Raw genomic sequence first — 27904 nt, forward strand, 5'->3', positions numbered from 1 at the left:
CCCAACCAATATTTGCCTTATCTTTTTTTTTTTTTTTTTTTTTGAGATGGAGTCTGGCCCTGTTGCCCAGGCTGGAGTACAGTGGCGCGATCTCGGCTCACTGCAAGCTCCACTTCCTGGGTTCACGCCATTCTCCTGCCTCAGCTTCCCAAGTAGCTGGGACTACAGACCGCGCCCGTCACCACGCCCGGCTAACTGTTTGTATTTTTAGTAGAGACGGGGTTTCACCTTGTTAGCCAGGATGGTCTTGATCTCCTGACCTCGTGATCCGCCCGCCTCGGCCTCCCAAAGTGCTGGGATTACAGGCGTGAACGACCGCGCCCGGCCTTTTTGTTGTTGTTGTTGTTGAGAGGTGGTTTGCTCTTGTTGCCCAGGCTGGAGTGCAGTGGCGCGATCTCGGCTCACTGCAACGTCTGCCTCCCAGGTTCAAATGATTCCCTGACTCAGCCTCCTGAGTAGTTGGGAGTACAAGCGCCCGCCACCACACCCGGCTACATGTTTTATATTTTTAGTAGAGACCGGGGTTTCATCATGTTGGCCTGGCTGGTCTCAACCTCCTGACCTCAATTGATCCTCCCGCCTCGGCCTCCCAAAGTGCTGGGATTACAAGCGTAAGCCACCGCGCCTGGCCCTTGCCTTCTTTCCAAATACACACAAGAATGTTAATCATAGCACCCAATAGCCCAAAAATTGGAAACAATACCAAAAGCTATTATCAGTAGAATATATTCTTTTTTTTTTTTTTTCTGAGTCAGAGTCTCGCTCTGTCGCCCAGGCAGGAGGGCAGTGGCGTGATCTCCCCGCACTGCAAGCTCCGCCTCCCGGGTTCACGCCATTCTCCTGCCTCAGCCTCCCGATTAGCTGGGAATACAGGCGCCCGCCACCACGCTGGGCTAATTTTTTGTATTTTTAGTAGAGACGGGGTTTCACCGTGTTAGCCAGGATGGTCTCGGTCTCCTGACCTAGTGATCTGCCCGCCTCAGCCTCCCAAAGTGTTGGGATTACAGGCGTGAGCCACCGCGCCCAGCCTATTCTTTCTTTAGAATAGATCAGTGGTGGTGTATTCATACAATGGACTATTCCGCAGCGATGAAAATGAATTATAGATATATGCAAAAATATGAATTACATAAACCATATTGAGCAAAAGACGCCAACAGATATATACTCTATTTACATAAGGTGTTACATACACAGACACAGATAAATATATGTAAACGATAGAGATGATAGCTAGGCCAGTCCACAGGGTATTAGTCGTGGTCCGCGTGACTTCTGAAGAGATGAGGAGGCATGGGAGGCTTTACGGGACCTTCCGCTTTTCTGGCAAGGTTTTATTTTTGCCCGGAGAGCTATCAGCCAGCGGAGAGATCTGTGAGAAGGGATAAGACCTCAAGGAAAGTACGAGGCAGAGCCTTCCGCGGCCCGCGCCCTGACGGCCCCGTCAGCGGCGGAGACGGCGCCCACCCCGCTCCAACGTGGAGCAGGAGCAACGGCGTGGAACGTGGAGCCCCGCCCCTCGCAGGCAACCACAGAGAAACCGGACTGGGCCACGTCTAGGAAGAAGTAGGAACGGATCGGCGCATCGTTTCTCCAATGGGAAAGGATGTGTTTGCGGACCAATAGGTGGCCGAGGATAACACCCGCCCACGCGCCTGCCAAGCCAATCGGCTAGGAGCAGCGAGCGGCGGGGCTGGGGCGCTGCGGCCCCGTGGAGCCGCGCAGTATGGCGGGCGGGGCCCGGGAGGTCCTCACACTGCAGTTGGGACATTTTGCCGGTTTCGTGGGGGCGCACTGGTGGAACCAGCAGGTGAGGTCGGCCGGCAACTGCCCACGAGGAGCCCTTGGGGATCTACAGTCCCGACGTTCAGCCAGCCTGCCTGGTCCTCTCTGCTTCCCCAGGATGCTGCGCTGGGCCGAGCGACCGATGCCAAGGAGCCCCCGGGCGAGCTGTGCCCCGACGTCCTGTATCGTACGGGCCGGACGCTGCACGGCCAGGAGACCTACACGCCGCGACTCATCCTCATGGATCTGAAGGGTGAGGTGGTGGCAGGGTCAGCCGATGCCCCGTGTTTCCCTTCCGCATGCCTAGTTTTTGCGCTGCCGTTATCTTCAAGATCCTCCCACCTTACCGAGCTCCAGGACCAGAGATGAGGAGCTGAGCACAACATGCCAACACTCGAGGGGCCCACGACAGTTGCTCAAGAGCCATCTCGGGAATAGGCTGCTAGGCCCTGGAGACAGTGAGGACTTGAACTACAGCACTCCTGTAGGACCCCTGGATGTGGTTTTTCCCCCCGGTCCCACAGCTAATGACTAAGGGGGGAACGGAAAGATGGAATCTAGATTCTCCTAGGCCAGGGAGAATCCCCCCAACTAGTGTAAATCCCAGAAAGCTTGGAAGAGCCAAGTGCTGGAGAGATGGTGACAGCAGGTTGTCAGGTGATCAGAGGAAGGTTAGCTAGAGGGGGAGCGTGCCCAGGCTTTGACCTAACATTGTCTCTGTTATTTCTGTACAGGTAGTTTGAGCTCCCTACAAGAGGGAGGTGGACTCTACAGGGACAAACAGTTGGATGCTGCAATAGCATGGTGTGTAATTGATGTATGGATAAGGGTGGGGATCGTGTATGTACACAGAACGCTGGATAACTCTGATCAGAGTGCAGTTTCTTTGATCAATCTCCAATCTCTTTCAGGCAGGGGAAGCTCACCACACACAAAGAGGAACTCTATCCCAAGAACCCTTATCTCCAGGACTTTCTGAGTGCAGAGGTGAGGGCCTCTGCCCTGAACTTTTTAACGCAGTGCTACAACCCGAGGGTCTCCATAGGGGCAGGTAAAAGGGGATTTTAATCATTTTAAATGTCTTAGAATGATATTTTGGGAAAAAGCACTCCTTTTCCTAAGGACTGCGACTCGGTGAACAGAAAGGAGGCTATGTGGTGTGGCCAGCCAACTCAAGGAGGATGAAGCAACCTTTGCCTCTAAACTGCCTGGAACTAAATGTAGATTTTTCTCACCCCTCCCAGGGAGTGCTGAGTAGTGATGGTGTTTGGAGGGTCAAATCCATTCCCAATGGCAAAGGTGAGACTTCTCCGGATACTGATGGATGGGGGTTTGGGTAGAGCAGAAACGTGGAGAAAGGTACATTCCCTCTGCTTGTCTTCAGGTTCCCCATCACTCACGACTGCTACAACTCCAAAACCACTTATCCCTACAGAGGGCAGCATCAGGGTCTGGTCAGACTTCCTCAGAGTCCATCTCCATCCCCGGAGCATCTGTATGATTCAGAAGTACAACCATGATGGGTATGGGGACCCCAGAGGCTTTGAGGCAAGAAACCTGGGTCCCCACCAATGCAGGATGAGGCTCTCGAGGCCATCTTCCCTGCCCTTCCCCAGGACAAGAAGTTGAGGGAAGAGATGTAAGTCTTGGATCGTGTTTACTTGTGGCAGGGAAGCAGGTCGGCTGGAGGCTTTTGGACAAGGGGAAAGTGTCCTAAAGGAACCCAAGTACCAGGAAGAGCTGGAGGACAGGCTGCACTTCTACGTGGAGGAATGTGACTACTTGCAGGTAGCGACATGGAAACGTGCACTCCAGGGTGGAAGCTCTTCTCATCTTGCTAACTATCTTTCATCACTCACCTCCGCCCAGGGCTTCCAGATCCTGTGTGACCTGCATGATGGCTTCTCTGGGGTAGGCGCGAAGGCGGCAGAGCTGCTACAAGATGAATATTCAGGGCGGGGAATAATAACCTGGGGCCTGCTACCTGGTCCCTACCATCGTGGGGTGAGTGGAACTTAGAGAAGTAAACAGTCACACGGTGGGGAGGGAGAAATGAGAATCCCAGTGGGAGACTTCCTTAATGCAAACTACTCTTTCTTCACCAGGAGGCCCAGAGAAACATCTATCGTCTATTAAACACAGCTTTTGGTCTCGTGCACCTGACTGCTCACAGCTCTCTCGTCTGCCCCTTGTCCTTGGGTGGGAGCCTGGGCCTGCGACCTGAGCCACCTGTCACCTTCCCTTACCTGCATTATGATGTAAGTCTCGGTGCTCTTGTTCTGACTGCAGCAGGCTACAGGGCCTCCTCATACTCCCAGTCAGCCACTGTCTGTTACTGGCTCTGTTCCTGAGGCCCGAGCTTGAACTCAGCTGTGATGTGGCCTCTCAGATCACACTGTCCTATGCTTGTCCAGCCTGGGGCCAAACATACCCCTGCTTCGTCCCCTGGATCTTTCTGGTGTTAATATTCTGCCTCCACACATTCTTTTCCAGGCCTGAGGCCAAGTGCCCCTCTTGGTGTCTTCTTACAGGCCACTCTGCCCTTCCACTGCAGTGCCATCCTGGCTACAGCCCTGGACACAGTCACTGTTCCTTATCGCCTTTGTTCCTCTCCAGTTTCCATGGTTCATCTGGCTGACATGCTGAGCTTCTGTGGGAAAAAGGTATGAAGCTTTGTGAGGGGTTAGGTCAGTGCTGAGAAAATGTCCTATAACGTGTTCTCTTCCTTCCCTTTAGGTGGTGACAGCAGGAGCAATCATCCCTTTCCCCTTGGCTCCAGGCCAGTCCCTTCCTGATTCCCTGATGCAGTTTGGAGGAGCCACCCCATGGACCCCACTGTCTGCATGTGGGGAGCCTTCTGGAACACGTTGCTTTGCCCAGTCAGTGGTGCTGAGGGGTATAGACAGAGCATGCCACACGAGGTGAGAGCTGTTGGTCCTTAGGAGTCCTTGTCAGATTTTTGTTTCATATCCTTTTCCCCCTAATTTCTCTGGGGCATTCTAATGATGTTGTTCCTTCCCCACCCCTTAAAAAGGAAAAAAAAAAAAAAAAGGGCTCTGAATACCTTGATCCAGCTGATGGCCTGATAACATAAGAATTCTTAGTTTCTTATTCATGCTGCCACAGACTAATAGTGGTTTGGGCTTTGTTCTGGCAGCCAGCTTACCCTGGGGACACCTCCACCCTCCGCCCTTCATGCATGTACCACTGGGGAAGAAGTCTTGGCTCAGTATTTACAACAGCAGCAGCCTGGAGTCATGAGGTCAGTGTAACGGTTGCTCCTGCCCTTCTTGCCAACCACAACCCTCCCTTGACTTCTTATGCACTTAGTGGCTGTTCTCTGCCCCCACAGCTCTTCCCATCTGCTGCTGACTCCCTGCAGGGTGGCTCCTCCTTACCCCCACCTCTTCTCAAGCTGCAGTCCACCGGGTATGGTTCTGGATGGTTCCCCCAAGGGAGCAGGTAGGTAGGAGGTGAAGAAAACTGAGATTTCAAGTATGGGAGAGTTTTTACTATCTCCATTCCTGGATTAAAAGTGCGAAAAAGTCCACAGTTAAACATTCCTTTATTCACCCTATGGCTCCCAAGAAAAGCGTTCTTCCTTTGGAGTACTGGTGTACTAAGGGGACAATACACCAAATTTGTTGAGTTTACAATCAAGTCTACTAAGGTTGGACTTCCTTATCAGTTTGGCAGAGTCCCAGGGCAGAATAATCATCCATCTACAGGTCTCTGTTTCCTCTCCCTCCACAGCAGTGGAGAGCGTCCCAGTGTTTGGGGCACTGTGTTCCTCTTCGTCCCTGCACCAGACCCTGGAAGCCTTGGCCAGAGACCTCACCAAACTCGACTTGCGGCGCTGGGCCAGCTTCATGGATGCTGGAGTGGAGCACGATGATGTAGCAGAGCTGCTGCAGGAGCTACAAAGTCTGGCCCAGTGCTACCAGGATGGTGACAGCCTCGTGGACTAAAGTTCCCAGTGTGGGAGAAAGGAGCTAGTTTGCAATAAAAACAGCTGGATGCAGGAGCTCAGTGTCTTCGTGCAGAGGAGCTCAATGTCGCGGGACTAGCTACACCAACATATGCACTTTTTACATTTAGAAACACTGCGATTTGGCCGGGCGCGGTGGCTCAAGCCTGTAATCCCAGCACTTTGGGAGGCTGAGGCGGGCGGATCACGAGGTCAGGAGATCGAGACCATCCTGGCTAACACGGTGAAACCCCGTCTCTACTAAAAATACAAAAACTTAGCCGGGCGTGTTGGCGGGTGCCTGTAGTCCCAGCTACTCGGGAGGCTGAGGCAAGAGAATGGCGTGAACCCGGGAGGCGGAGCTTGCAGTGAGCCGAGATCGCGCCACTGCACTCCAGCCTGGGGGACAGAGCAAGACTCCGTCTCAAAAAAAAAAAAAAAAAAAAAGACTGCGATTAGACCACAGAACAATAAATATGTGCCATCAGACCAAAAAAAAGTAGAGAACGGAGCTGAACACCACTCTCGATGCTATTTACAGAGGAGATCTGTAAAGTCTTCATAAAAGACCTTGAATGATGCCTAGGATGGCAGAGCCCCTGGGTCCTACTCCATCCTCCAGCCTTTGTCCTGGTCCTGGGCTCCTGCTCTCCAGATCTGTAAACTGGGCTCAAGGACTGTACAAGCGGAGTACAACTACCCGCCTCCGCAGTGCCAGGGCGCCTGTTGGGTTTGGTCCTGTGTAGGTGATTCCCAGAGTCTCATTCATCCAGCTCCTCTTCAGACAGAAGGTCCCCATGGTCAGACAGCTGGTCTGCATTGCTGGTACTGGTTGCATCGTCCTCATCCTCAGAGCTGGCTTCACAGGCAGTGTGGAAGAGCTGCATGAGTTCTCGAAAACGGTGGGAAACCTAAGAAAGGAGGAGGGCTGTATTCACTGATCTTTAGTAACATGTTAACATTTATGAAGCACTATATATTGATTTGCAAAATCTTTTATTTATTCCACACAGCAAGGTTGGGAGAGCTATGTCGTTATAGATAAGGAAACTCAAAAGGCTAAATGTTTTGTCCAAAGTCACACACCTCCTAAAAACAACTAGAATGGCCGGGCATGGTGGCTCACACGTGTAATCCCAGCACTTTGGGAGGCCGAGGCAGGCAGATCACTTGAGGTCAGGAGTTCACCAGCCTGGCCAACATGGTGAAGCCCTGTCTCTACTAAAAATACACAAATTGCTCGGGTGGTGGGCGCCTATAATCCCAGCCACTCGGGAGGCTGAGGCAGGAGAATTGCTTGAACCTGGGAGGCGGAGGTTGCAGTGAGCCGAGATCGTGCCATTGCACTCCAGCCTGGGTGACAGAGCAAGACTCCGTCTCAAATAAATAAATAAATAAATAAATAAATAAATAAATAAATAAATAAAGTGAACGAAGCTAATACAAATCTAGCAATGGATGAGAATCAATTTAAAAATTTTTTGAGTAGGCCAGGAGCTGTGGTTCACGCCTGTAATCCCAGCACTTCGGGAGGCCGAGAAGGTTGGATCACCTGATGTCAGGAGTTGGAGACCAGCCTGGCCAACATGGTGAAACCTCATCTCTACTAAAAATACAAAAAAAAATTTAGCTGGGCGTCGTGGCATGTGCCTGTAATCCCAGCTACTTGGGAGGCTGAGGCAGGAGAATTGCTTGAACCCTGGAGGTGGAGGTTGCACTGAGGTGAGATCGCGATGACACTGCACACTAGCCTGGGCAACAAGAGCAAAAACTCCATTTCAAAATATCTGAGTATCTGTTCTCCACAAAGATACCACATTAAATGTGTTTTGGGGGAGCGGGGTTGCAGAAGAGATCCAAAGGGTTTCCTCTGGAAATCCTCCACCTGGTTTATAAGCTACCCACTCTGCACCCTGTCCTCTAGACAATGAGGTTAAGTGAGAATGGTCCTTCAGTATAGCTCTGCCTAGCTCACCTGGTGGAGTTCTGCTGGTCTCCACTTCTGGAGCCGTCGAGGCAAAAGTAGAAGGAGGCTTCTCAGCAGGGTCTCCAACTGCTTCATCTGTCATTTCATCCTCTTTCTGCAGGCTTTCCATTCCTTCTGCTGCTTCTTCCTCCTCTTCTTCCGGCTCAGAGTTCTCCTCCTGAGAATTCTCTTCTTCAGACTCACCCTCCTGACTCATGCGCCTTTCAGATGCCAGCCAAGTCAGTTTCTCCATTGTTTCCTGTAAAACCCTCCAAAGAGTACTTATGGCTCCTAGCGGCTCATGAATTGCAGAACAGCACAAAGCTGTATCAGGATAATCTGAAGTTAAACAATGGGGAGCCCACTAAAGCTGTCAGAGTGGAATTCCCTGAGTTATGAAATCCCAGCGATAGCTGACATTGGGCCTGACAGCAGGAAGTGGAAAAGATGCCTTTTGAAAACTTCTCTACCCTGAAAATAGTTTTCCTTTGCCTTAGCCCATATTTATGTGCCTCTTTTTTTTTTTTTTTTCTTGCAACAGAATCTCACTCCATCACCCAAGCTGGAGTGCAGCGGCGCAGTCTTGGCTCACTGCAAACTCCACCTCCTGGGTTCAAGGGATTTTCATGCCTCAGCCCCCTGAATGGCTGAAATTATAGGAGCATGCTACCACACCCGGCTAATTTTTGTATTTTTAGTACAGTCAGAGTTTCACCATGTTGGCCAGGCTGGTCTCAAACTCCTGACCTCGTGTCGTGATCCTCCCACCTCGGCCTCCTAAAGTGCTGGAACTACAGGTGTGAGCGACCAAGTCTGGCCTATTTACTATTTTTTTTTTTTTTTTTGAGACGGAGTTTCGCTCTTGTTGCCCAGGCTGGAGTGCAATGGCGTGATCTTGGCTCAATGCAACCTCCACCTCCCAGGTTCAAGCAATTCTGCCTCAGCCTCCCGAGTAGCTGGGATTACAGGCGTGCACCACCACGCTTGGCTAATTTTGTATTTTTGGTAGAGACACGATTTCTCCATGTTGGTCAGGCTGGTCTCGAACTCCCAACCTCAGGTGATCCGCCCGCCTTGGCCTCCCATGCCTGGGATTACAGGCATGAGCCACCGCACCTGGCACTATTTACTATTTTTTAAGGCATTTAAAGTATGGTCAGGTGATTCAATTTAATGTGTAAATGAGTTTAATATAATAAGTAAAATGTCATCCTTTCCATCTCATTTCACCTCAACCCCACAATCATGTCCCACAATGCATTCACAAATCAAATACAAATGATTTTAGGACTATCCATAGTGCAGCATGCAAGCAGGTGGCATATCAATAAGTTAAACTTATTACTGAGTCCACAAAATACTTGAGAGTATTCTCTAGCTCTCACCTGGAGTTCTGGGACAGACAATCCTCAGAAGCTGATGACATTTCATCTTCCTCATTTTGGGTGAGGTCATCAAAGTCCTCTTCTTCTGGTCCATCTTTCTCTCCTCCAGTTTCTGGCCCAACTGGGGTCCCCACTGACTGATCATCAACACTGGATGAGTCTTTGGGCTTCCCTGGGGGGCTACTAAGCCTCACTTCAGGATTCATGGAGGATGAAGCATTATTTGGTGATCCTTTGCTCTCATCTCCCCCCAAGTTTCCTTCATTGGGGGTTCTTGAGAAGATGAAGGGGTTTTAGTTGGCTAAATCCTGTCTTCTTCCTTCTGTAAGATTGTCTGTTTCTTTACCTCTCTAGCATTGCTCAACTCCTCACTTGGGGATCCGGTGTCTAATTCCACAGTGTGTTCTTCCTTGATGTCATCACAAATATCATGCTCAGGGTGTTACCAGTGGAGGGTCTTGACTACAAGTTGTCCAGGTTCTTGGCGTATTGAACAGAGAATTGAACAAAATGCACAAGCAAAACAACAAATGAATGAAGCAACAAAAGCACAGATTTATTGAAGTGAAAGTACATTCCACAGAGCAGAAGCAGGCTTGGGCAAGTGGCTCAAGCACCCCAGTTGAAAAATCTTGCCGGGCGCGGTGGCTCACGCCTGTAATCCCAGCACTTTGGGAGGCCGAGGCGGGCGGATCACGAGGTCAGGAGATCGAGACCATCCTGGCTAACACGGTGAAACCCCGTCTCTACTAAAAATACAAAAAATTAGCCAACCGTGTTGGCGAGCGCCTGTAGTCCCAGCTACTCGGGAGGCTGAGGCAGGAGAATGGCGTGAACCCGGGAGCCGGAGCTTGCAGTGAGCCGAGATCGCGCCACTGCACTCCAGCCTGGGCGACAGAGCGAGACTCTGTCTCAAAAAAAAAAAAGAAAAATCTTCTGGGGTTTAAGTACTCTTTAGAGGTTTCCTATTGGTTACACCCTTTGTAAATGAAGACGTGGCCCATGACCAATTGGAGGCTGAAGTTAAGTTACACCCTATGCAAATGAAGATTTGGCCTGCGACCAATCAGAGGCTAAAGTGAAGGCTTCCTGTCTCTAGACCCTATTCTCCTGCCTCATTCCCTCTTGAGAGACATAATATGAAATATTTACAGGAGGCAGAGGGACTGACAGTCTTTCCTCTGTAACTGCTTCATGCCGTTTGGGGCACAGTCCCTACCTACTGGGGACCATGGAACTCTCACCCTGCTCTGTCTAGTGGAGACAGGATGACTTCTTGATGGCCAGGGCTGGCACCATTCCCTGGATAGAAGCCCTGCTGCATGATCATTTGAAGCTTAATGGCTTCTAGGTGAGAAAAAATACATTTGGTTAAAAGATTTAACAAACATGGTCCAACATGGTCAATGCGAGTATAATTGTTAATAATGTGCCAGCTAAGGGAAGTAGACATGAAACCCAACTTAGTGCCCTTGACCAGAAGCCCCATGACTCAGACAGCTGTTGTTATATTTTAGAGGCCCCATCAGCTAATTTTCAGGCGGCATCTCTTGCTAATGCTGATTGGTTGACATAAAAACAGCATTCTTAGCCGGGCGCGGTGGCTCACGCTTGTAATCCCAGCACTTTGGGAGGCCGAGGCGGGCGGATCACGAGGTCAGGAGATCGAGACCACAGTGAAACCCCATCTCTACTAAAAATACAAAAAATTAGCCGGGCGTGGTGGCAGGCGCCTGTAGTCCCAGCTACTCGGAGAGGCTGAGGCAGGAGAATGGCGTGAACCCAGGAGGTGGAGCTTGCAGTGAGCCAAGATCGCGCCACTGCACTCCAGCCTGGGCGACAGAGCAAGACTCCGTCTCAAAAAAAAAAAAAAAAAAAAAAAAAAAAAAAAAAAAAAAAACAGCATTCTTTGGCAGGGCGCAGTGGCTCACGCCTGTAATCCCAGCACTTTGGGAGACTGAGGCGGGCAGATCAGGAGGTCAGGAGATCGAGACCATCCTGGCTAACGCGGTGAAACCCCGTCTCTACTGAAAAAAAAAAAAAAAACCAGCAAAATTAGCCAGGCGTGGTGGCAGGCGTCTGTAGTCCCAGTTACTTGGGAGGCTGAGGCAGGAGAATGGCATAAATCCGGGAGGCGGAGCTTGCAGTGAGCCGAGATCGCTCCACTGCACTCCAGCCTAGATGACAGAGTGAGACTCTGTCTCAAAACAAAACAAAACAACAACAACAAAAAACCCCAGCATTCTTCTTTGAGGAAAAGACATATGCCACCTTTTTCAGCAGCTAGGAAATCCAGTCTCCTATTATTTTGTAAAACGACCGTTGCCAAGGAGTCTATCTGATTTTGTAAGGTGACGGTACTTTGGGCAGTGTCTTCCAAGCTCTCTGAAAGATCCTTGGACAAACGTTGGTAATAGGACAGGGAAACCTGCTAACTCCTGTTCTTACTTCTGCGGTTATTCCTAGTCCTACCAAAAGGAGTATGAGTTTGATGGCTCATTTGTGCCTGGCAGGTGCAGTTAAAGGTATGAGAAACCGGTTATTGAGAGCTATATAGACTTCAGGGGCTAAATAAAGAAGTGTAGCGGTTTCAGTCCATTTGATTGGTAAACATAACTAGGAAGTAGTTCCACACAGGAAAAAGACTCCGTGATTTTCAAGACAAAAATCATTCTCTATGGTGAACATATGGGTTAGCTTTTTGTTTTTCTTTCCCCAATGGTTAAGGTCCCTGCTAAGGTGGCTCCAGTTAAAGGCTGGAAAGGACCTTGGGAAGTATCCTGAGTTGTCCCAGCAGTTAAGTTTTCCTGGTGAAGGTAGTTATGCTTAGTGTCCACCAGCAACCACCCAGAGGTATTTTCATACTGGAGAACCAAAAGGCAACTAGCTGTTTTAGGATTACTACAGTCTTCCCAAGTGAAAATGTGAACACAGCTAGTGGTCCTACCTTGACAGTACTTAGACTGTGTGTCCTTTAAAGTGCCCTTAATTAGGAATAGTTTCATGAAAACCATACAGGTTTTCTAAATGATGCAGCCTAGGTAACTGCATAGCTTACATATCATGTGAGAGGTTAATCCCTAGGGTGTAGTTACTCTGATGACTCAAGGTTCCCAGGGTCTGACTAGAATTTTTTTTTTTTAGTACAAAGTGGCACCTGGGATTTTAGTTCTTTGTGCGTTATTGGGCCCCAAATAGGTTTTTGAGGAGATGCAACCCCAGAAAGGTTACTTTGGTAGGACTGGAGAAGGTTTACTGCTCATCCTGACATTGTAACTTTGGTCGTTTATGTAATTTTGAAGTCATAGAAGTCATGCAGGTCCATTAATTTGAAGGGAGTCCCTCCCTTGTAGTTGAGGTGGTAGGACATTTTTTCAACGGCCCAAGATAAGCCTCGGATTGCGATGGCAGTGTATTTTGGTGATGGTGGAGATAAACAAAGCCAACAGTCCTTTGCCAGAGCTGGACTGATGGTATTTAACAGTCCTTGGGTTAAATTTTAAAGTCTTAATAAATACCCAGAATCCATTCATTGCCAGAGAAGTAAAATAAAGCCCTGCTGTAAAATTAATCTGATTCCCAGTATGCCTGGTCCCAGTATACACAGGCCAGGGCTAACCATTATGGGACTAAAAATACTTATCTGTTATTTTGTTCTTTTGTTTTATTTTTTATTTTTTTTTAATTTTTTTTATTTTTTTATTTTTTTTTTGAGATGGAGTCTTGCTCTGTCGCCCAGGCTGGAGTGCAGTGGCGCAATCTCGGCTCACTGCAAGCTCTGCCTCCCGGGTTCACACCATTCTCCTGCCTCAGCCTCTCCGAGTAGCTGGGACTACAGGCGCCCGCCACCACGTCCGGCTAATTTTTTGTATTTTTTAGTAGAGACGGGGTTTCACCGTGGTCTCGATCTCCTGACCTCGTGATCCGCCCACCTCGGCCTCCCAAAGTGCTGGGATTACAAGCGTGAGCCACCGCGCCCGGCCTATTTTGTTCTTTTGAATAGGAACCTCAGGGGGTGTATACCTATCCTCTCAGGAATAATGTTACAAAAATGAATTAAAACATTTTGCTTAATTATTACAAAGGAAATGATTCCATCCATTTGGAAGAAGGCAATTAAATTGTAAAAATATAAAAATTGCTACTATTATCAAACCTACAGTAACTATGCAGCATAGACACCAAGGAGAGTTGGTAGGCATTCACTTATCTTTTGACTGTCTTTAAAACAGGTACTTCAGATCTTCCACAGGTTCACAGGTATAGTGGCTGATGGAAGCTTCAAGTTACAGGTCTGGGGCTTCAGGTATTGCAGGCTTGACCCTAGAAAGATGTATCCAACTTCTAATCCTAGTACTTTGACTACAGAAGGCGTGGCCAACACCACTGAAAAAGTCCCTTCCATTTGGGTTGGAGCTGTTGAGCAGGTGACCCCTCTTTCCGTGTTTTAACAAATACTTTTATCTCCTGGCCCGATCTTGGGTTGCTGGTTAGTTCCCAATGCAGGGAATCTTTGAGTTCCAAACTTTTAAAATGCCTGCTGAAATTGTCTCTGGTTAATTACGTATTTTACTAAACTGACTATTTCTGGATCAGTAATTAGATCATCCATTAAAAATGGCCTTTCCAGCCAGGTGCAGTGGCTCATTCTTATAATCCCAGCACTTTGGGAGGCCAAGGTGGGTGGATCACTTGAGGTCAGGAGTTCAAGACCAGCCTGGCCAACATAGTGAAACCCCATCTCTACTAAAAATACAAAAATTAGCCGGGTGTGGTGGCTCACACCTGTAATCCCAGCTACTTGGGAGGCTGAGGCAGGAGAATTACTTGAACCTGGGAGGTGGAGGTTGCAGTGAGCCAAGACTGTGCCACTGCACTCCAGTCTGGACAACAGAGTGAGACTCTGTCTCAAAAAAAAAAAAAAAAAAAAGACTTCTGTATAACATTTTAAATGGGCTCATATTAATTTTGGCTCTAGGGGAATTATGGATCCTTAAAAAGACTATGTATGGGCAGCAAGCTGACCCAAGTTTCCGATGTTTCCTGACATAGCTTAGCTAACACCCATTTTAGAGGTGGATTAGCCCTTTCTACTTTCCCAGAGGATTGAGGTCTCCATGCTGAATGTAAATAGTATTAGATTCCGAGAGCCTTAGCAACCCCTTTAGTTATTTGGGAGACGAAAGATGTACTGTTCTCACCTTGGAGGCTTTGGGGTAACCCAAACTGGGGATTATTTATCTTAGGAGAACCTTTATAACTTCGTTAGCCTTCTTTGTTCTGCTAGGGTAAACCAGTAAAGGTGTCTATTAGTACTAGCAAAAACTAGTATCCCCTACAAGCTGGCATATGGGTAAAATCCAATTGCCATTCTTCCCCTGGGGAAGTGCCCCTTCTCCGGACTGGTTCTATTAGGGGAGGCATTTTGTTCCTGGGGTTGTTGAATGCTCACAGTGAACAGGTTTGGCAGACCTGCTTAACCACGGAAGTTAAGTCAGGCCCAATGAAGAGCCTGTTTATCATGGCAAGAGTGGCATCTCCTCATATATGGAAAGAGTCATGCAGGATTTTTATAATTCTCCAGTGGGTTGTTTGAGGGAGATACACTTTTGATACCATATACCACCGGGATCCTTGTTTTTGTCCATCTTCCTCCTTTATTAACTGTTCTCCCTGTGATGTATATTCAGGTTCTATTGGGGAATCATAGAAAGGAAGCAGTGCTAGAATTTTTTGGGATTACACCCTGAGCAGTGTGGATTTGGCTTATCAGCCTTTCTGTGCCCTTGTGCTATAGGGGTTAGGTTCTTTTGATGCCCCCTACAGTGAATTATGGCTATGCTTTTGGCAAGTGTATTGATTCCAACAGTTGAAGAATTTCAGACCCATGCTTTATGGTGGAATATTTACTAGTTAGTAGTCCTCTTTCTCTTTCTTTTCAAATTGCAGCATAAGCATGAAACACAAGAAATGCATGTTTGGAATCTGTATAGATGTTAAGCTTTTTCCCTTTTCCTAATGTCAGAGCTTGAGTAAGAGCAATGATCTCAGCTTTTTGTACTGACATACCTGGGGCAGGGGTTGGACCTCAATAATTGTATTGTAATTTACTATTGCATATCTGGCTCAGTGTTCCCGTTTGATACAAAGCTGCTGAGGTCTGTGAACTAGTCATTCTCTGAATCTGGGAGAGGTCAACCTTTTAAATCAGGCTGGCTAACATATGTATGTGCAATAACTTGCTCACAGGAATGATTAATTATTGGGCCTGTGGGCAGCAATCAAGCTGGATTCACAGTGTTACAGGTTTTAAGGGTCACATCTAGATTGTCCAGGAACATAGCCTGGTATTTGGTTAACCTTTCCCCCATCATACAGATGTGTCTTTTTATTTCTAGGATTGACTTGATGTGGGGTTAATACTTCCAGTAGCTGACCCAGGGTGATTTCAGTGGCTTCTTCCACTAAAATAGCAGTGTCTGCCATTGACTGCAAGCAGCTTGGCCACCCTGTCCAATTTCTTTGAGAAGTAGGCGGTTAGCACTCCCATGGCTATGCCTTTCCTTTCTGCTACATACAAGGGCTTAGTGAGGTCTAGGATGCCAAGAGCGGGAGGCTGGCTGACAGCCTGTTTTAACTTGACAAAGCCTTCTCTCATTTCCGAAGTCCTTTCGATTGGCTCATTTTCTGGCCCCCTTGTTGCTTTCATAAAGGGGTCTTGCGATGAGCCCAAAATTTGGTACCCATCTTCTGCAAAACCCAGCCATCCCCAGAAAACGACGAAGCTGTTGCTTGGTGTGGGGGGAGCTCCAAACCACATATGGCTTGCACTCATTCTGGGGATATTTGCTGGGCTCTGGGTGTTAAGATACACCTTAAATATTGAACCCATTGGTAGGCAATCTGAGCCTTCCTTTTGGACAATTTATATCTCATCTACAAAGAAATTTAAGGTTCTTTAGTATTTTAGTCATATGCCCCCTGGGTTGGGCTACACACAAGAAGGTCATATACATACTGGAGTACACTCCATTTTCCAGTTTTAGATCCCCAAGGCTTGTGCAAAAAACAAATATGGTTATCCTGAAAGCCCTGAGGGAGGGGCACTGTCCAAGTGTATTGCTGTTTTAGCCCTACCCAGTTTCCCAGTATACCATGCTAGTGTGTTGATCTATTTATTAATGTGGTCTGGGACATTGTCTGCATTACTATTAGCAATTTTGCTGGGTGGTGCCTAAATCGTAGCAGTGTCCCTATTTTAACTATAATATCCCCTCCCAACAAGGGGACTGGGCAGCTTGGTACCACTAGAAATTCTTGTTGGAAGATTTGTTTCTCAAATTGACAAGTCAAAAGAGGAATAAAGAATCTTTCTTGTGGCTTTCCTTCCATTCCCGTAACGCTTGTGGATGGGGAGGAAACTTTTCCTACATAAGTAGTAAGGGCAGAGCAATTTGTCCCTGTATCAAAAAGAAACCAAATTTGGGTGCCCAACACGTCCAGAGTTACTCAGGGCTCCTCAATAGTAATGAATGATGTTCCTGGACAGGGGTGGTGAGGAAGGCCCTGGGCCCCATCAGTCTTCATCAATTTCTCCTTTTGCACTGTTACAGAGTTTTGACTGACCTCCTCTCTGTAAGAGGGGGCAGTTAATTCTCCAGCACCAGGGGTTGTGACTGGTGCCTTTGTACTGACAACAGGGTCCCAGTGGGGACTTACTACAGTCCGTTGCCCAATTCCCATTTTTCTTGCATTTGAAGCAAGAGCCTTTGCTGGCATTATCCTTATAGCCCATTGGGATTCCCTTGGGCACTCTTTGGGCATTCAGGGCATCTCCAATGATGGCTATCATAATTTTGGCTTGCTTCTTCTTTATTCCTTTTCCTTTATCCAGGTCATGATTGTTATACACCATATAAGGCAGTATCAAGAAGCTGATTTTGATTAGTTTGTGGCATCATCTATAGCTTTTGGAGCCTAATGGCTGGAGCGGATTGGCTAATGAAATGCTGTGCCATTAATATTTTGCCTTCTGGAGAGGAAAGGTCCAGATTGGTATATTTCCTTTCCCCAGCCTACCATAAAACATGGCTGGATTTTCCTCCTTGCCTTGTATAACCTCCTTTATCATAATTTGCTACCTTAGATATTCTGTTTTTCATTCCTCCAAGGACAGCCTCAAGAAATCTGGCCCAGGCCGGGTGCGGTGGCTCACGCTTGTAATCCCAGCACTTTGGGAGGCCGAGGCGGGCGGATCACGAGGTCAGGAGATCGAGACCACGGTGAAACCCCGTCTCTACTAAAAATACAAAAAATTAGCTGGGCGCGGTGGCGGGCGCCTGTAGTCCCAGCTACTTGGAGAGGCTGAGGCAGGAGAATGGCGTGAACCCGGGAGGCGGAGCTTGCAGTGAGCCGAGATTGCGCCACTGCACTCTAGCCTGGGCTACAGAGCGAGACTCCGTCTCAAAAAAAAAAAAAAAAAAAAAAAAGAAATCTGGCCCAGTTGTTCATTCCTGCAGGGGTGTCAATTAGGATCAGTAGTAGGGGCTGGGGCTGGGCCCTGGTGATTGCCCTGAGGGCTTCAGGCAAATAAATCGTGGGCTTCCTGGCAGGCGCCTCAGAGATTCGTTCCTTTTCCAAGGGGGTACAACAGGTTGCTAGAATTAATTGAACATCCCTCCATGAGAGATCAAAGGCTAAAGTCAAAGTTTGGAACCCATCTGCAAATTTCCTGGGGTTCTCAGAATAGCTTCCTAGCTTTTCTTTACATTGTGTTATGGAGAAGCAGGCCTGCACTCCAACTGGCCCCTTGGCTCCTGCTACTTCCCTAAGGAGTGGTAGGGCTGAAAGGGGGTTGAATAAGGTGTTCCACTGTGAGGGGAACTTGGCAGGGTTCCTGGTTTTTGCTCTTGGGTTTGAGCCTCAGGAGCACTTGACAACAGGCTATACGGGGGAAGTTGCCATTTCCCGAGAGACAGGCGGCCCTTGTAAAGAGGATCATCTACAATATCTGGTTCTGCCTTAGGACCTTTGATTATGGGACAGGTGCTGGAGTTTTGCACATGGTTGGGTTTTGGTATACACCCATGAAGAGCTGCACATATGGGATTTCTGGCTATTTACCCTGCATTTTGCAAAATAGGTCTAATTGCAGATGGTGTTATAATTAAGAATTCCATTGACTGCCCATTGTTCCTGGCTGCTTGACTAGGGTCCCTAAGGGTGTCCCCCTTTAGGGTCCCATTTTAGTCTGACATCTGTGACCTTTGATGGGTGCTGGCACTACTTTGGCAAGGTTCTCTCCACCACTAGTGACCCACTATTAACTCCTTTTATCCCTAGACGAAGGCCTTGACTTCTAGCATCTTTTTTTTTTTTTTTTGGAGATGGAGTTTCACTCTTGTTGCCCAGGCTGGAGTGCAATGGGCACGATCTTGGCTCACTGAAACCTCCACCTCCTGGGTTCAAGTAATTCTCCTGTTTCAGCCTCCCAAGTAGCTGGGGTTGCAGGTGTGCATCACCATGCCAGGCTAATTTTGTATTTTTAGTAGAGATGGGGTCTCACCATGTTGGCCAGGCAGGTCTCGAACTCCTGACCTCAGGTGATCCGTCCGCCTCAGCCTCCCAAAGTGCTGGGATTACAGGTGTGAGCCACAGCACCTGGCCTCTAGCATCCTTATAATTTGGTAAGGCCATGGTTTCCCATACTTCCTGTTCCACTAGATTGATAGCTGTGAACTCTGAGAGGAACAAGAGGCTGGTAGGTTTCTTTGTCATGTAGAGTATAGGTAATTTCAGGGGAAAAGGTTGATTTTAGGCATGAAAGATAAAATAGGGCTGGCTATTCCATTCTGGCCCTGGACAAGAGAGGGAATGTTTAAAAATCCACCACCATGGCAATGGATCCTGTGTAAGGGCAGCCCATTCTATTGAAATAATATGGTGAAGACAAAGGAAACAAGGTCCCATCAGTGGAGGTCCAAGATATAGAATGTATTCTAAAGCTTGTGGGTCCCAAAGATCATCAGCCAGCCAAATGGATCGAGTGGAAGGGTCAAAATATCTAGGAGATACTATCTTTTGCCCTCACTGGCTAACTCTATAATTTGGCATAAAAAAGGAGGGTTTAAGAGGCCTGAGTGTGAATTCGCCCTGAATGAGCTACCACTGCCAATGGTGTCACATGTAGAAATCAGAGACTATAACCAGGAAAGATAAAAGAGTCTTTCTCCCTCCTGGGCAAGGAAGCTATCCCCATTCACTCCTTGGCCTTCAGGTAACACTGGAGAGTGGCCCTGTCCAGTTGCCCTCAATTACCAAAGAGCTGTTAGAAAACAGCAGCTGAAAGACTCAAAAAGAGAAGAACTCAGGTCCCTGACCCAAACTGGGCGATGGTGATTAGATGCTTCCACATGGACATCCTTCAGTCTCACTGGAGAGTGGCCCTGGCCAGAGACCTGCAGTTGCCTCCATGTTCAGATGCTATCTGCTGAGTCTCGAGTTGGAAAAGGGAGAGGGAGGAAAAGGTTCCCCTGTATGGAGTGGAAGGAGCCCTGAACAGAGATATAGCTCCAGCCCATGCCCAAAAATGAAGGCTGGATAGAGAGGGAAAGAAAAAGGAAAGGAGAAAAGAAAAATACAACCCCCCTACCCCCACCACAATTTGGACTTACCTCCAAGCTGGCTTGCCAAAATATGTTACTGTCCGAGGGTCTTGACTACAATTTGTCCAGGTTCTTGGAATGTTGAATGAAGAACTGAACAAACTGCACAAATCAATGAAACAACGAAGCAATAAAAGCACAGATTTATTGAAGCAAAAGTATATTCCACAGAGTGGGAGCAGGCTAAAGCAAGCTGCTCAAGAGCCCCAGTTGCAAAATCTGGGGTTTAAGTACCCTTTAGGGGTTTCCTATTGGTTACACCCTATGCACCACCAATCAAAGGCTGAAGTGAAGGCTCCCCAGTCTCCAGACTATTCTCCTGCCTCAAGGAAATCCACTGATTTCCTCTGTAGCATCTTCAGGTTCCATCTTGACAACTTCCTCTAAATCCCCAGGGGAAGAGTTGTTTAGAGACTCCTGGATGCCCTGAGGGAGCGGCTCCAGAGCTTGCCTTCCCTCCTCTGTTTTCACAACAGTCCAGCGATAGGCACTGTTCTCTGACAATCCTTCTTGGCACTGTTCATTGGCTGGTGGAGGCCCTGGGCTATGTTCCACTTTGGGGAAAACAGTAGCAGAGAGAGGAGATAGTTCCTGGGGCTCTAATTTGGGTTCTAGGCCCTGAAAGGCATTTTCCCCATCAGCCATAGCACAAGCAAGGTCCACATTCACGTGGGCCTTATCTTCAGGCGTGGAAGGTATAGGAAGATTCACAGAATTGCCAGAAACAATTAAGGGCGAGACAGAGGAGGCCACAAGGGGCTGGTTCAATGGACAGGGGAAGGAAGTAGGGTTAACCAAGAGGGTGGCAATGGGAATAGTCTGGGGACTCTGGGCCACAGCTGCACTGACAGGCTGGATCATGTTACAGCCACCGCCAAGGCTCACAATCTTCACAGTGGTAGCGGGAACAGTGAAGATAACAGATGCAGGGTGGATAACAGGGGCAGGTTTGATACAGCGAAAGGCCCTGGCTCCCCTTCTTTTTGAGGGTCTGCGTCTCACATATGGCTTTCGAAACATGGAAGGGGCAGGGGAGGGCAGCATTACCTTGGGCACAGGGGCAGAAGAGAGTAAAGTCTGGGACTCAGACAGAGGGAAGCTTGTCCTGGCCTCAGGGGGCATAGCAGGCAGTGCTGCAGGAGACTCAAAACTCTCACCTCCACTGACCCCCAGTGGAGGGACACCTGGAACTGTCTGTAAAACAGCGGCTGGCTGTATCGGGTGAGGAATCCGGAGCACCATTTTGCTTGGAGGGGCTTCTGAATGAGTTGATTGGGCTGGTGTTTTCCCAGGGTTGAAGCTGGGCTGGAGAGAGGGGCTGGGTTGGATAAGGAGGGGTTTCAGGACTGATGAACGCTTCTGTCTCCAAGCCTTCTTGGGGAAACGGTTGGCAGCTGGCTTCAGTTTCAGGACTACATCCTTAGGCAATAGCAGTGGGTACCGAGTTTCACTCCCCAACTCCGAGTTGTCTTTTTCTAGGCCTTGATCTGAGTTGATCTCAGTGGTTCCAGTCACATTTCCTACCTCTCTAGCACCATCAGCCATGTGCTGCAGTTCTTCCTGGATGGATGGCAGACTGGCCTATTGGAAACGAGAACACTCTGATCCAGCACATGTCAGAATTTGGGAAAAAGAATAGGACTTTCTAGGTTTAGGGACCTGAGACAAGCTCAAGGCATCTTTCTTTTTTTTTTTTTTTTGAGACGGAGTCTCGCTCTGTCGCCCAGGCTGGAGTGCAGCGGCGCAATCTCGGCTCACTGCAAGCTCCGCCTCCCGGGTTCATGCCATTCTCCTGCCTCAGCCTCTCCGAGTAGCTGGGACTACAGGCGCCCGCCACCACGCCCGGCTAATTTTTTTGTATTTTTAGTAGAGACAGGGTTTCACCGTGGTCTTGATCTCCTGACCTCATGATCCGCCCGCCTCGGCCTCCCAAAGTGCTGGGATTACAAGAGTGAGCCACCGCGCCCGGCCGAGGCATCTTTCCAAGAAGGGACTCTGCATATCAAATTTCTACAAAGACCACAGTCCAATTATACACTTTAGAAACTCTTCTCTGAATTTCCTTTAGCAAATTACCATTTTACCCATTATTTTGAAAATGTAGAATCACCCGGAGAAGGGCAGAAAAGTTAAGGGAAGAAAGGTGAATGTGGAAGATTTCTGAAGTCCTAGTTCTACAACTAAAGCATTAGACGATTAAGGAAGCCCTTGATATTCTCTCAGAACTTTCAGTGACTTTATGCCTCCTACAGACTTTGAGGAAGAGGGCTGTACCTTTAACCAGAATGGGAGCCGGTGTTCTTCTCTCTCTATAGGTGGCTTCCACTGATGTGGCTGGATCTCTTCACAGCATTTTACTAGGACTGGCAGCTGTTTGGTCTTCTTATAAAACTTAACATGAAAAAAATGCGCATGAATTACATTCCTTCTGGAAACACTATCCTCTGTCAGGCTGGTGAATGGGGGGGGTGGTGGATCAAGAGAAACACACAAGACCACATACACAAACATCCATGAACACACATATATAAATAGCATATGCTGAATGCTTGTACATTTCAAATTAATCTCTATTTAAAGATTTTATATTCAATATTTTCTTTTTTTTGGAGACAGAGTCTTGCTCTGTCGCCCAGGCTGGAGTACAGTGGCACGATCTCTGCTCACTGCAAGCTCCGCCTTCCAGGTTCACGCCATTCTCCTGCCTCAGCCTCCAGATTAGCTGGGGCTACAGGCGCCCGCCACCACGCCCGGCTGATTTTTTTGTATTTTTAGTAGAGATGGGGTTTCACTGTGTTAGCCAGGATGGTCTTGATCTCCTGACCTCGTGATCCGCCCGCCTCGGCCTCCCCAAGTGCTAGGATTACAGGCATGAGCCACCGCGCCCAGCCCTATTCAATATTTTCTAACTGATGATCTCCATTCTGGTTGCCAGGAAACGGAGAGTTTAGGTCACAGAGAGAAAAGGAAGCAGATGCTAAGAGCAATCTTATAGTAAGATTTGTTCCTCCTCAACAGCTGCAAAGACAGCATTGTAATCTATAAAATGGACACATCAAAGACTTTAAGCAAATGATGGCGTGAAGGGCATCAGAAGGGAAGGAAAGAAAAAGACCAAGGCAGTTCAGTTTTAAGATTAAATAGGCTGGCCATGGTGGCTCACATCTGTAAACCCAGCACTTTGTGAGGCTGAGGCAGGCAGATCACTTGAGATTGAGAGTTTGAGACCAGCCCAGCCAACATGGTGAAACTCTGTCTCTACTAAAAATACAAAAATTAGCTGGGTGTGGTGGTGGGTGCCTGTAATCCCAGTTACTTGGGAGGCTGGGGCAAAAGAATCGCTTGAACCCGGCAGTGGGGGTGGTAGGGTGGAGACTGCAGTGAGCCAAGATCACGCCACTGCACTCCAGCCTTGGTAACAGGGTGAGACTCCATCTCAAAAAAAAAAAAAAAAAAAAAAAACTGAACTTAAACCACTGACAATAAGCATCTGTTCATCCAACATATATACAGGATGTTTTCTATATCCTAGGCACTGTGCTAAAAGCTAAGCACACACATAATGGAAGCAATTCCTGCTCTCATGGAGCTTACAGACTAGTGGGAGAGAGTCAAGTGGACAAATAATGATATCCTACATTAAAAAACGTACAAAGGGCTGGGCATGGTGGCTCATGCCTGTAATGCCAGCACTTTGGGAGAACGAGGAGGGTGGATCACTGGAGGTCAGGAGTTCATGACCAGCCTGGCCAACATGGCTAAACCCTGTCTCTAATAAAAGTACAAAAAAAAAATTAGCCGGGTGTGGTGGTGCATGCCTGTGATCCCAGCTACTTGGCTGGCTGAAGCAGGAGAATCGCTTGAACCGGGGAATTAGAGGTTGCAGTGAGCCGAGACTGCACCACTGTACTCCAGCCTGGGCAACAGAGCAAGACTCCAACCCTGACATCCCGCCCCATCCCCCAACAAAAGTACAAAGATGTGCATAAAAAATGACACAAAACTAAAACTTAAACACAAATTACTTCTGACCAGGCGCGGTGGCTTACACCTGTAATCCCAGCACTTTGGGAGGCCGAGGCAGGCAGATCACAAGGTCAGGAGATCAAGACCATCCTGGCCAACATGGTGAAACCCCATCTCTACTAAAAATGCAAAAATTAGCTAAGTGTGGTGGCGCGTGCCTGTAATCTCAGCTACTTGGGAGGCTGAGGCACGAGAATCACTTGAACCCAGGAGGTGGAGATTGCAGTGGGCCGACATCATGCCACTGCACTCCAGCCTGGCTACAGAGTGAGACTCCATCTCAAAAAAAAAAAAAAAAAATTATTTCTGCAGAAGAATAAGGTTTATCACGTGTGCCTTAAAACCATGGATAGGCCGGGCATGGTGGCCCACACCTGTAATCTCAACACTCTAGGAGGCCGAGGTGGGTGGGTCACGAGGTCAGGAGTTCGAGACCAGCCTGACTAACAAGGTGAAACCCCGTCTCTACTAAAAATACAAAAATTAGCAGGGTGTGGTGGCGAGCGCCGGTAGTCCCAGCTACTCGGGAGGCTGAGACAGGACAATTGCTTGAACCTAGGAGGCGGAGGTTCCAGTGAGCCAAGATCACGCCATTGCACTCCAGCCTGGGCGATGGAGCGAGGCTCTGTCTCAAAAAACAAACACACAAAAAAAGTACTTAAAAAACCATGGATAAAAATAGACAAATACTAAGGCATATTATCATGCATTTTCAAAATATTGAAGCCAAAGGAAAAATCCTGCATGCTGTCAGAGGTTGAGAAAAACAGGTGTTACACAAAGACTCAAGAGTTAAATGGGGCCGTGGCTCATGCCTATAATCCCATTACTTTGGGAGGCCAAGACAGGATGATCACTTGAGGCCAGGAGTTTGAGACCAGCCTGGCCAACATAACAAGACCATGTCTTAAAAAAAAAAAATTAGCTGGGCATAGTGGTGCACACTGGGTTGGAGACACCAGTGAGCCATGATTGAGCCACGCTCCAAACTGGGCAACAGGGTGGGACCCTGTCTCGGGAAAAAAAAAAAAAAAAGTTAAATGGCATGAAATTTCTTAACACCACACTAGCAGCTAGAAGAAAATGAAGTGAGGCCCTTAAAAGCTTCCTAAAAAAATTATTTCCTATCTAGAATTCTAGATGCAGTGACAGAGGAGAGTATTATTTTTTCCTTTTATTTTGAAATAATTATGAGGTCAGGGGTTTGAGATCACCTGGCCAACATGGCAAAACCCCATCTCTACTAAAAATATAAAAATTAGCTGGGTGTGGTGGCTAATCCCAGCTACTCAGGAGGCTGAGGCGGGAGAATCGCTTGAACCCAGGAGGCAGAGGCTGCAGTGAGCAACAGAGTGAGACCCTGTCTCAAAAAAAGAAAAAAAAAAAAGAAAAAAAAAACGAGGAAACTGACATCGATACAATCAAAAGACCATGAATGGAGATGGGTGTTTTTTTTTATTTTTTATATGGAGTCTCGCTCTGTTGCCCAGGCGGGAGTGTAGTGGTGAGATCTCGGCTCACTGCAAGCTCCGCCTCCCAGGTTCATGCCATTCTCCTGCCTCAGCCTCCAGAGTAGCTGGGACTACAGACGCCGCCACCACGCCCGGCTAATTTTTTTGTATTTTTAGGAGAGCTGGGGTTTCACCATGTTAGCCAGGATGGTCTTGATCTCCCGACCTCGTGATCCGCCCGCCTCGGCCTCCCAAAGTGCTGGGATTACAGGCGTGAGCCACTGCGCCCGGCCCTGGAGATGGTTTAAATGTGAAAATTCCCTTCCCGGCCGGGCGTGGTGGCTCACGCTTGTAATCCCAGCACTTTGGGAGGCCGAGGCGGGAGGATCACGAGGTCAGGAGATCGAGACCACGGTGAAACCCCGTCTCTACTAAAAATACAAAAAAATCAGCCGGGCGTGGTGGCGGGCGCCTGTAGTCCCAGCTACTCGGAGAGGCTGAGGCAGGAGAATGGCGTGAACCCGGGAGGTGGAGCTTGCAGTGAGCCGAGATTGCGCCACTGCACTCCAGCCTGGGCGACAGAGCGAGACTCCGTCTCAAGAAAAAAAAAAGAAAATTCCCTTCCCAAGCACTCTCCCTCAGGATGCTACTGGAATGGGGCCAGGCAGGGTGGCTCATGCCTATAATCCCAGCACTTCGAGATGCTGAAGCAGGAGGATCACTTGAACCCAGGAGTCTGAGACCAGCCTGGGCAAAAAACTGAGACCCCCCCACCTCAATTTTTAAAAATTCAGAAAAAAAATTTTTTTAAAAAAGCTACTAGAATATATTCCACCAAAGTAAAGAAGTAATACTCACGCCTGTAATCCCAGCACTTTGGGAGACCGAAACGGGTGGATCAAGAGGTCAGGAGATCAAGACCATCCTGGCTAACATGGTGAAACCCTGTCTCTACTAAAAATACAAAAAATTAGCCAGGTGTGGTGGCATGTGCCTGTAATCCCAGCTACTCGGGAGGCTGAGGCAGGAGAATTGCTTGAACCCGGGAGGCGGAGGTTGCAGTGAGCCAAGATCATCGCACCTTTGCACTCCAGCCTGGGCAACAAAGCGAGACTCGGTCTCAAAAAAAAACAAGACAAAACAAAAAACAAGGCCAGGCATGGTGTCTCACACCTGTAATCCCCGCACTTTGGGAGGCTGAGGCGGGTGGATCCCCTGAGGTCAGTAGTTCAAGACCAAGACCAAGGTTGCAGTGAGCCAAGATCGTGCCACTGCACTCCAGTCTGGGAGACAGAGTAAGACTCTGTGTCTCAAAAAAAAAAAAAAAAAAAAAAAAAAAAGAATGCAAAAGCAAAGATGTGGAATTCAGGAAATAAGAGGATCTAACACAGTATGAGGCAAAAGGAATTCCCAGGATGATGAAGAAAAAGCCCAAGAAGGCATCAGTGCAGCAACATGGAGAGCAACACGCTTAGAGTGGAATAGTGTCAGAGGGCTCGGGGAGCAATTTCTACAAGATGAAAGTGACAGAATATCTAGAATGCCTGAACACACTGAAAGATGATCTGGGAAACAAAATGTTCAGCAGGAAAGGCAAGGTATCACAGTAACGTAGCTGAGCTGTGAAGAGCATTTATACAGTCCTTAAAACCTATTTTTTTTTTTTTTGAGACACAGTCTTGCTCTGCTGCCCAGGCTGGAGTGCAGTGGCACAATCTCGGCTCACTGCAAGCTCCACCTCCCGGGTTCACGCCATTCTCCTGCCTCAGCCTCCCGAGTAGCTGGGACTACAGGCTCCCGCCACCATGCCCAGCCAATTTTTTGTATTTTTAGTAGAGCTGGGGTTTCACCGTGTTAGCCAGGATGGTCTCGATTTCCTGACCTCGTGATCTACCCACGTTGGCCTCCCAAAGTGCTGGGATTACAGGCGTGAGCCACCGTGCCCAGCCGACAGTCCTTAAAATCTTACAATGTAAGCCCTGAATACAATCTAACCAAAATTCTACCATAACTACTAGGGAGGAGTTTGGAGAGCAGAAAATGTGCATGTTTGTGGTGGGAGTTAAGGGAGTGAGAAGACAGGTAAATCTTCAGCTTCCGTGGTTTATGGTTAATAAATAAGGCCTAAATCCAATACACCAGGCAGTACCAATTAGAGGCTGAGACAGGAGAATTGCCTAAGGCCAAAAATTGAAGACCAGCCTGGGCAATATAGGGACACCCCATCTCTAAAAAAAAAATTTTTTTTTTGCCAGGCACAGTGGCTCACACCTATAATTCCAGCACTTTGGGAGGCCGAGGTGGGCAGATCACCTGAGGTCAGGAGTTCAAGATCAGACTGACCAACATGGTGAAATTATGTTTCTACTAAAAATATAAAAATTAGCCAGGTGTGGTGGCGCATGCCTGTAGTCCCAGCTACTCAGGAGGCCAAGGCATGAAAATTGCTTGAACCGGGTAGGCGGAGATTGCAGTGAGCTAAAACTGTGCCACTGCACTCTAGCCTGGGTGACAGAGACAGATTCTGTCTCAAAAAAAAAAAAAAAAATTTAATGGCCAAGCACAGTGGCTAATGCATATAATCCCAGCTCCTTGGGAGGCTGACGTTGGAAGAATGCTTGAGCCTGGGAGTTCAAGGCTGCAGTGAGCTATGACTATAC

At 48.1% G+C, this 27904-nt stretch overlaps 2 protein-coding genes across 12 annotated transcripts in view; one reads left to right on the top strand and one right to left on the bottom strand.

Annotated features, from left to right (window-relative positions):
- The first annotated feature begins 1547 nt into the window (after nt 1-1547).
- MSTO1 (misato mitochondrial distribution and morphology regulator 1) lies at nt 1548-5809 on the top strand. Of its 11 annotated transcripts, none has more exons than XM_063626792.1 (14): nt 1548-1810; nt 1903-2038; nt 2520-2589; nt 2697-2772; nt 3030-3084; nt 3170-3308; nt 3456-3573; nt 3655-3789; nt 3891-4043; nt 4317-4448; nt 4522-4706; nt 4943-5047; nt 5138-5247; nt 5514-5809. In XM_063626792.1, exons 1-14 carry the CDS (start codon nt 1727-1729, stop codon nt 5678-5680), a joined length of 1665 nt encoding a protein of 554 aa, XP_063482862.1. In that variant the 5' UTR covers nt 1548-1726; the 3' UTR covers nt 5681-5809. The 11 variants fall into 11 exon arrangements, with proteins under 11 accessions (XP_063482862.1, XP_063482866.1, XP_063482858.1 ...); XM_063626796.1 differs by having other exon boundaries at nt 1662-1810; nt 3655-3696; nt 5539-5809; XM_063626788.1 differs by having other exon boundaries at nt 1663-1810; nt 5539-5809.
- Nucleotides 5810-6178: 369 nt separating this feature from the next.
- Nucleotides 6179-27904, bottom strand: part of YY1AP1 (YY1 associated protein 1) — a 44844-nt gene continuing 23118 nt past the window's right edge. The window contains 6 exon segments of the mRNA XM_063626745.1: nt 6179-6663; nt 7728-8006; nt 9123-9368; nt 9371-9546; nt 20102-21348; nt 22042-22158. Of these exon segments, the coding sequence (XP_063482815.1) occupies nt 6614-6663; nt 7728-8006; nt 9123-9368; nt 9371-9546; nt 20102-21348; nt 22042-22158 (2115 nt within the window). The 3' untranslated portion in view covers nt 6179-6613.

This window comes from Symphalangus syndactylus, chromosome 12 (genome assembly GCF_028878055.3).
Source record: "Symphalangus syndactylus isolate Jambi chromosome 12, NHGRI_mSymSyn1-v2.1_pri, whole genome shotgun sequence".
In the NCBI taxonomy this organism is placed as follows: Eukaryota; Metazoa; Chordata; class Mammalia; order Primates; family Hylobatidae; genus Symphalangus; species Symphalangus syndactylus.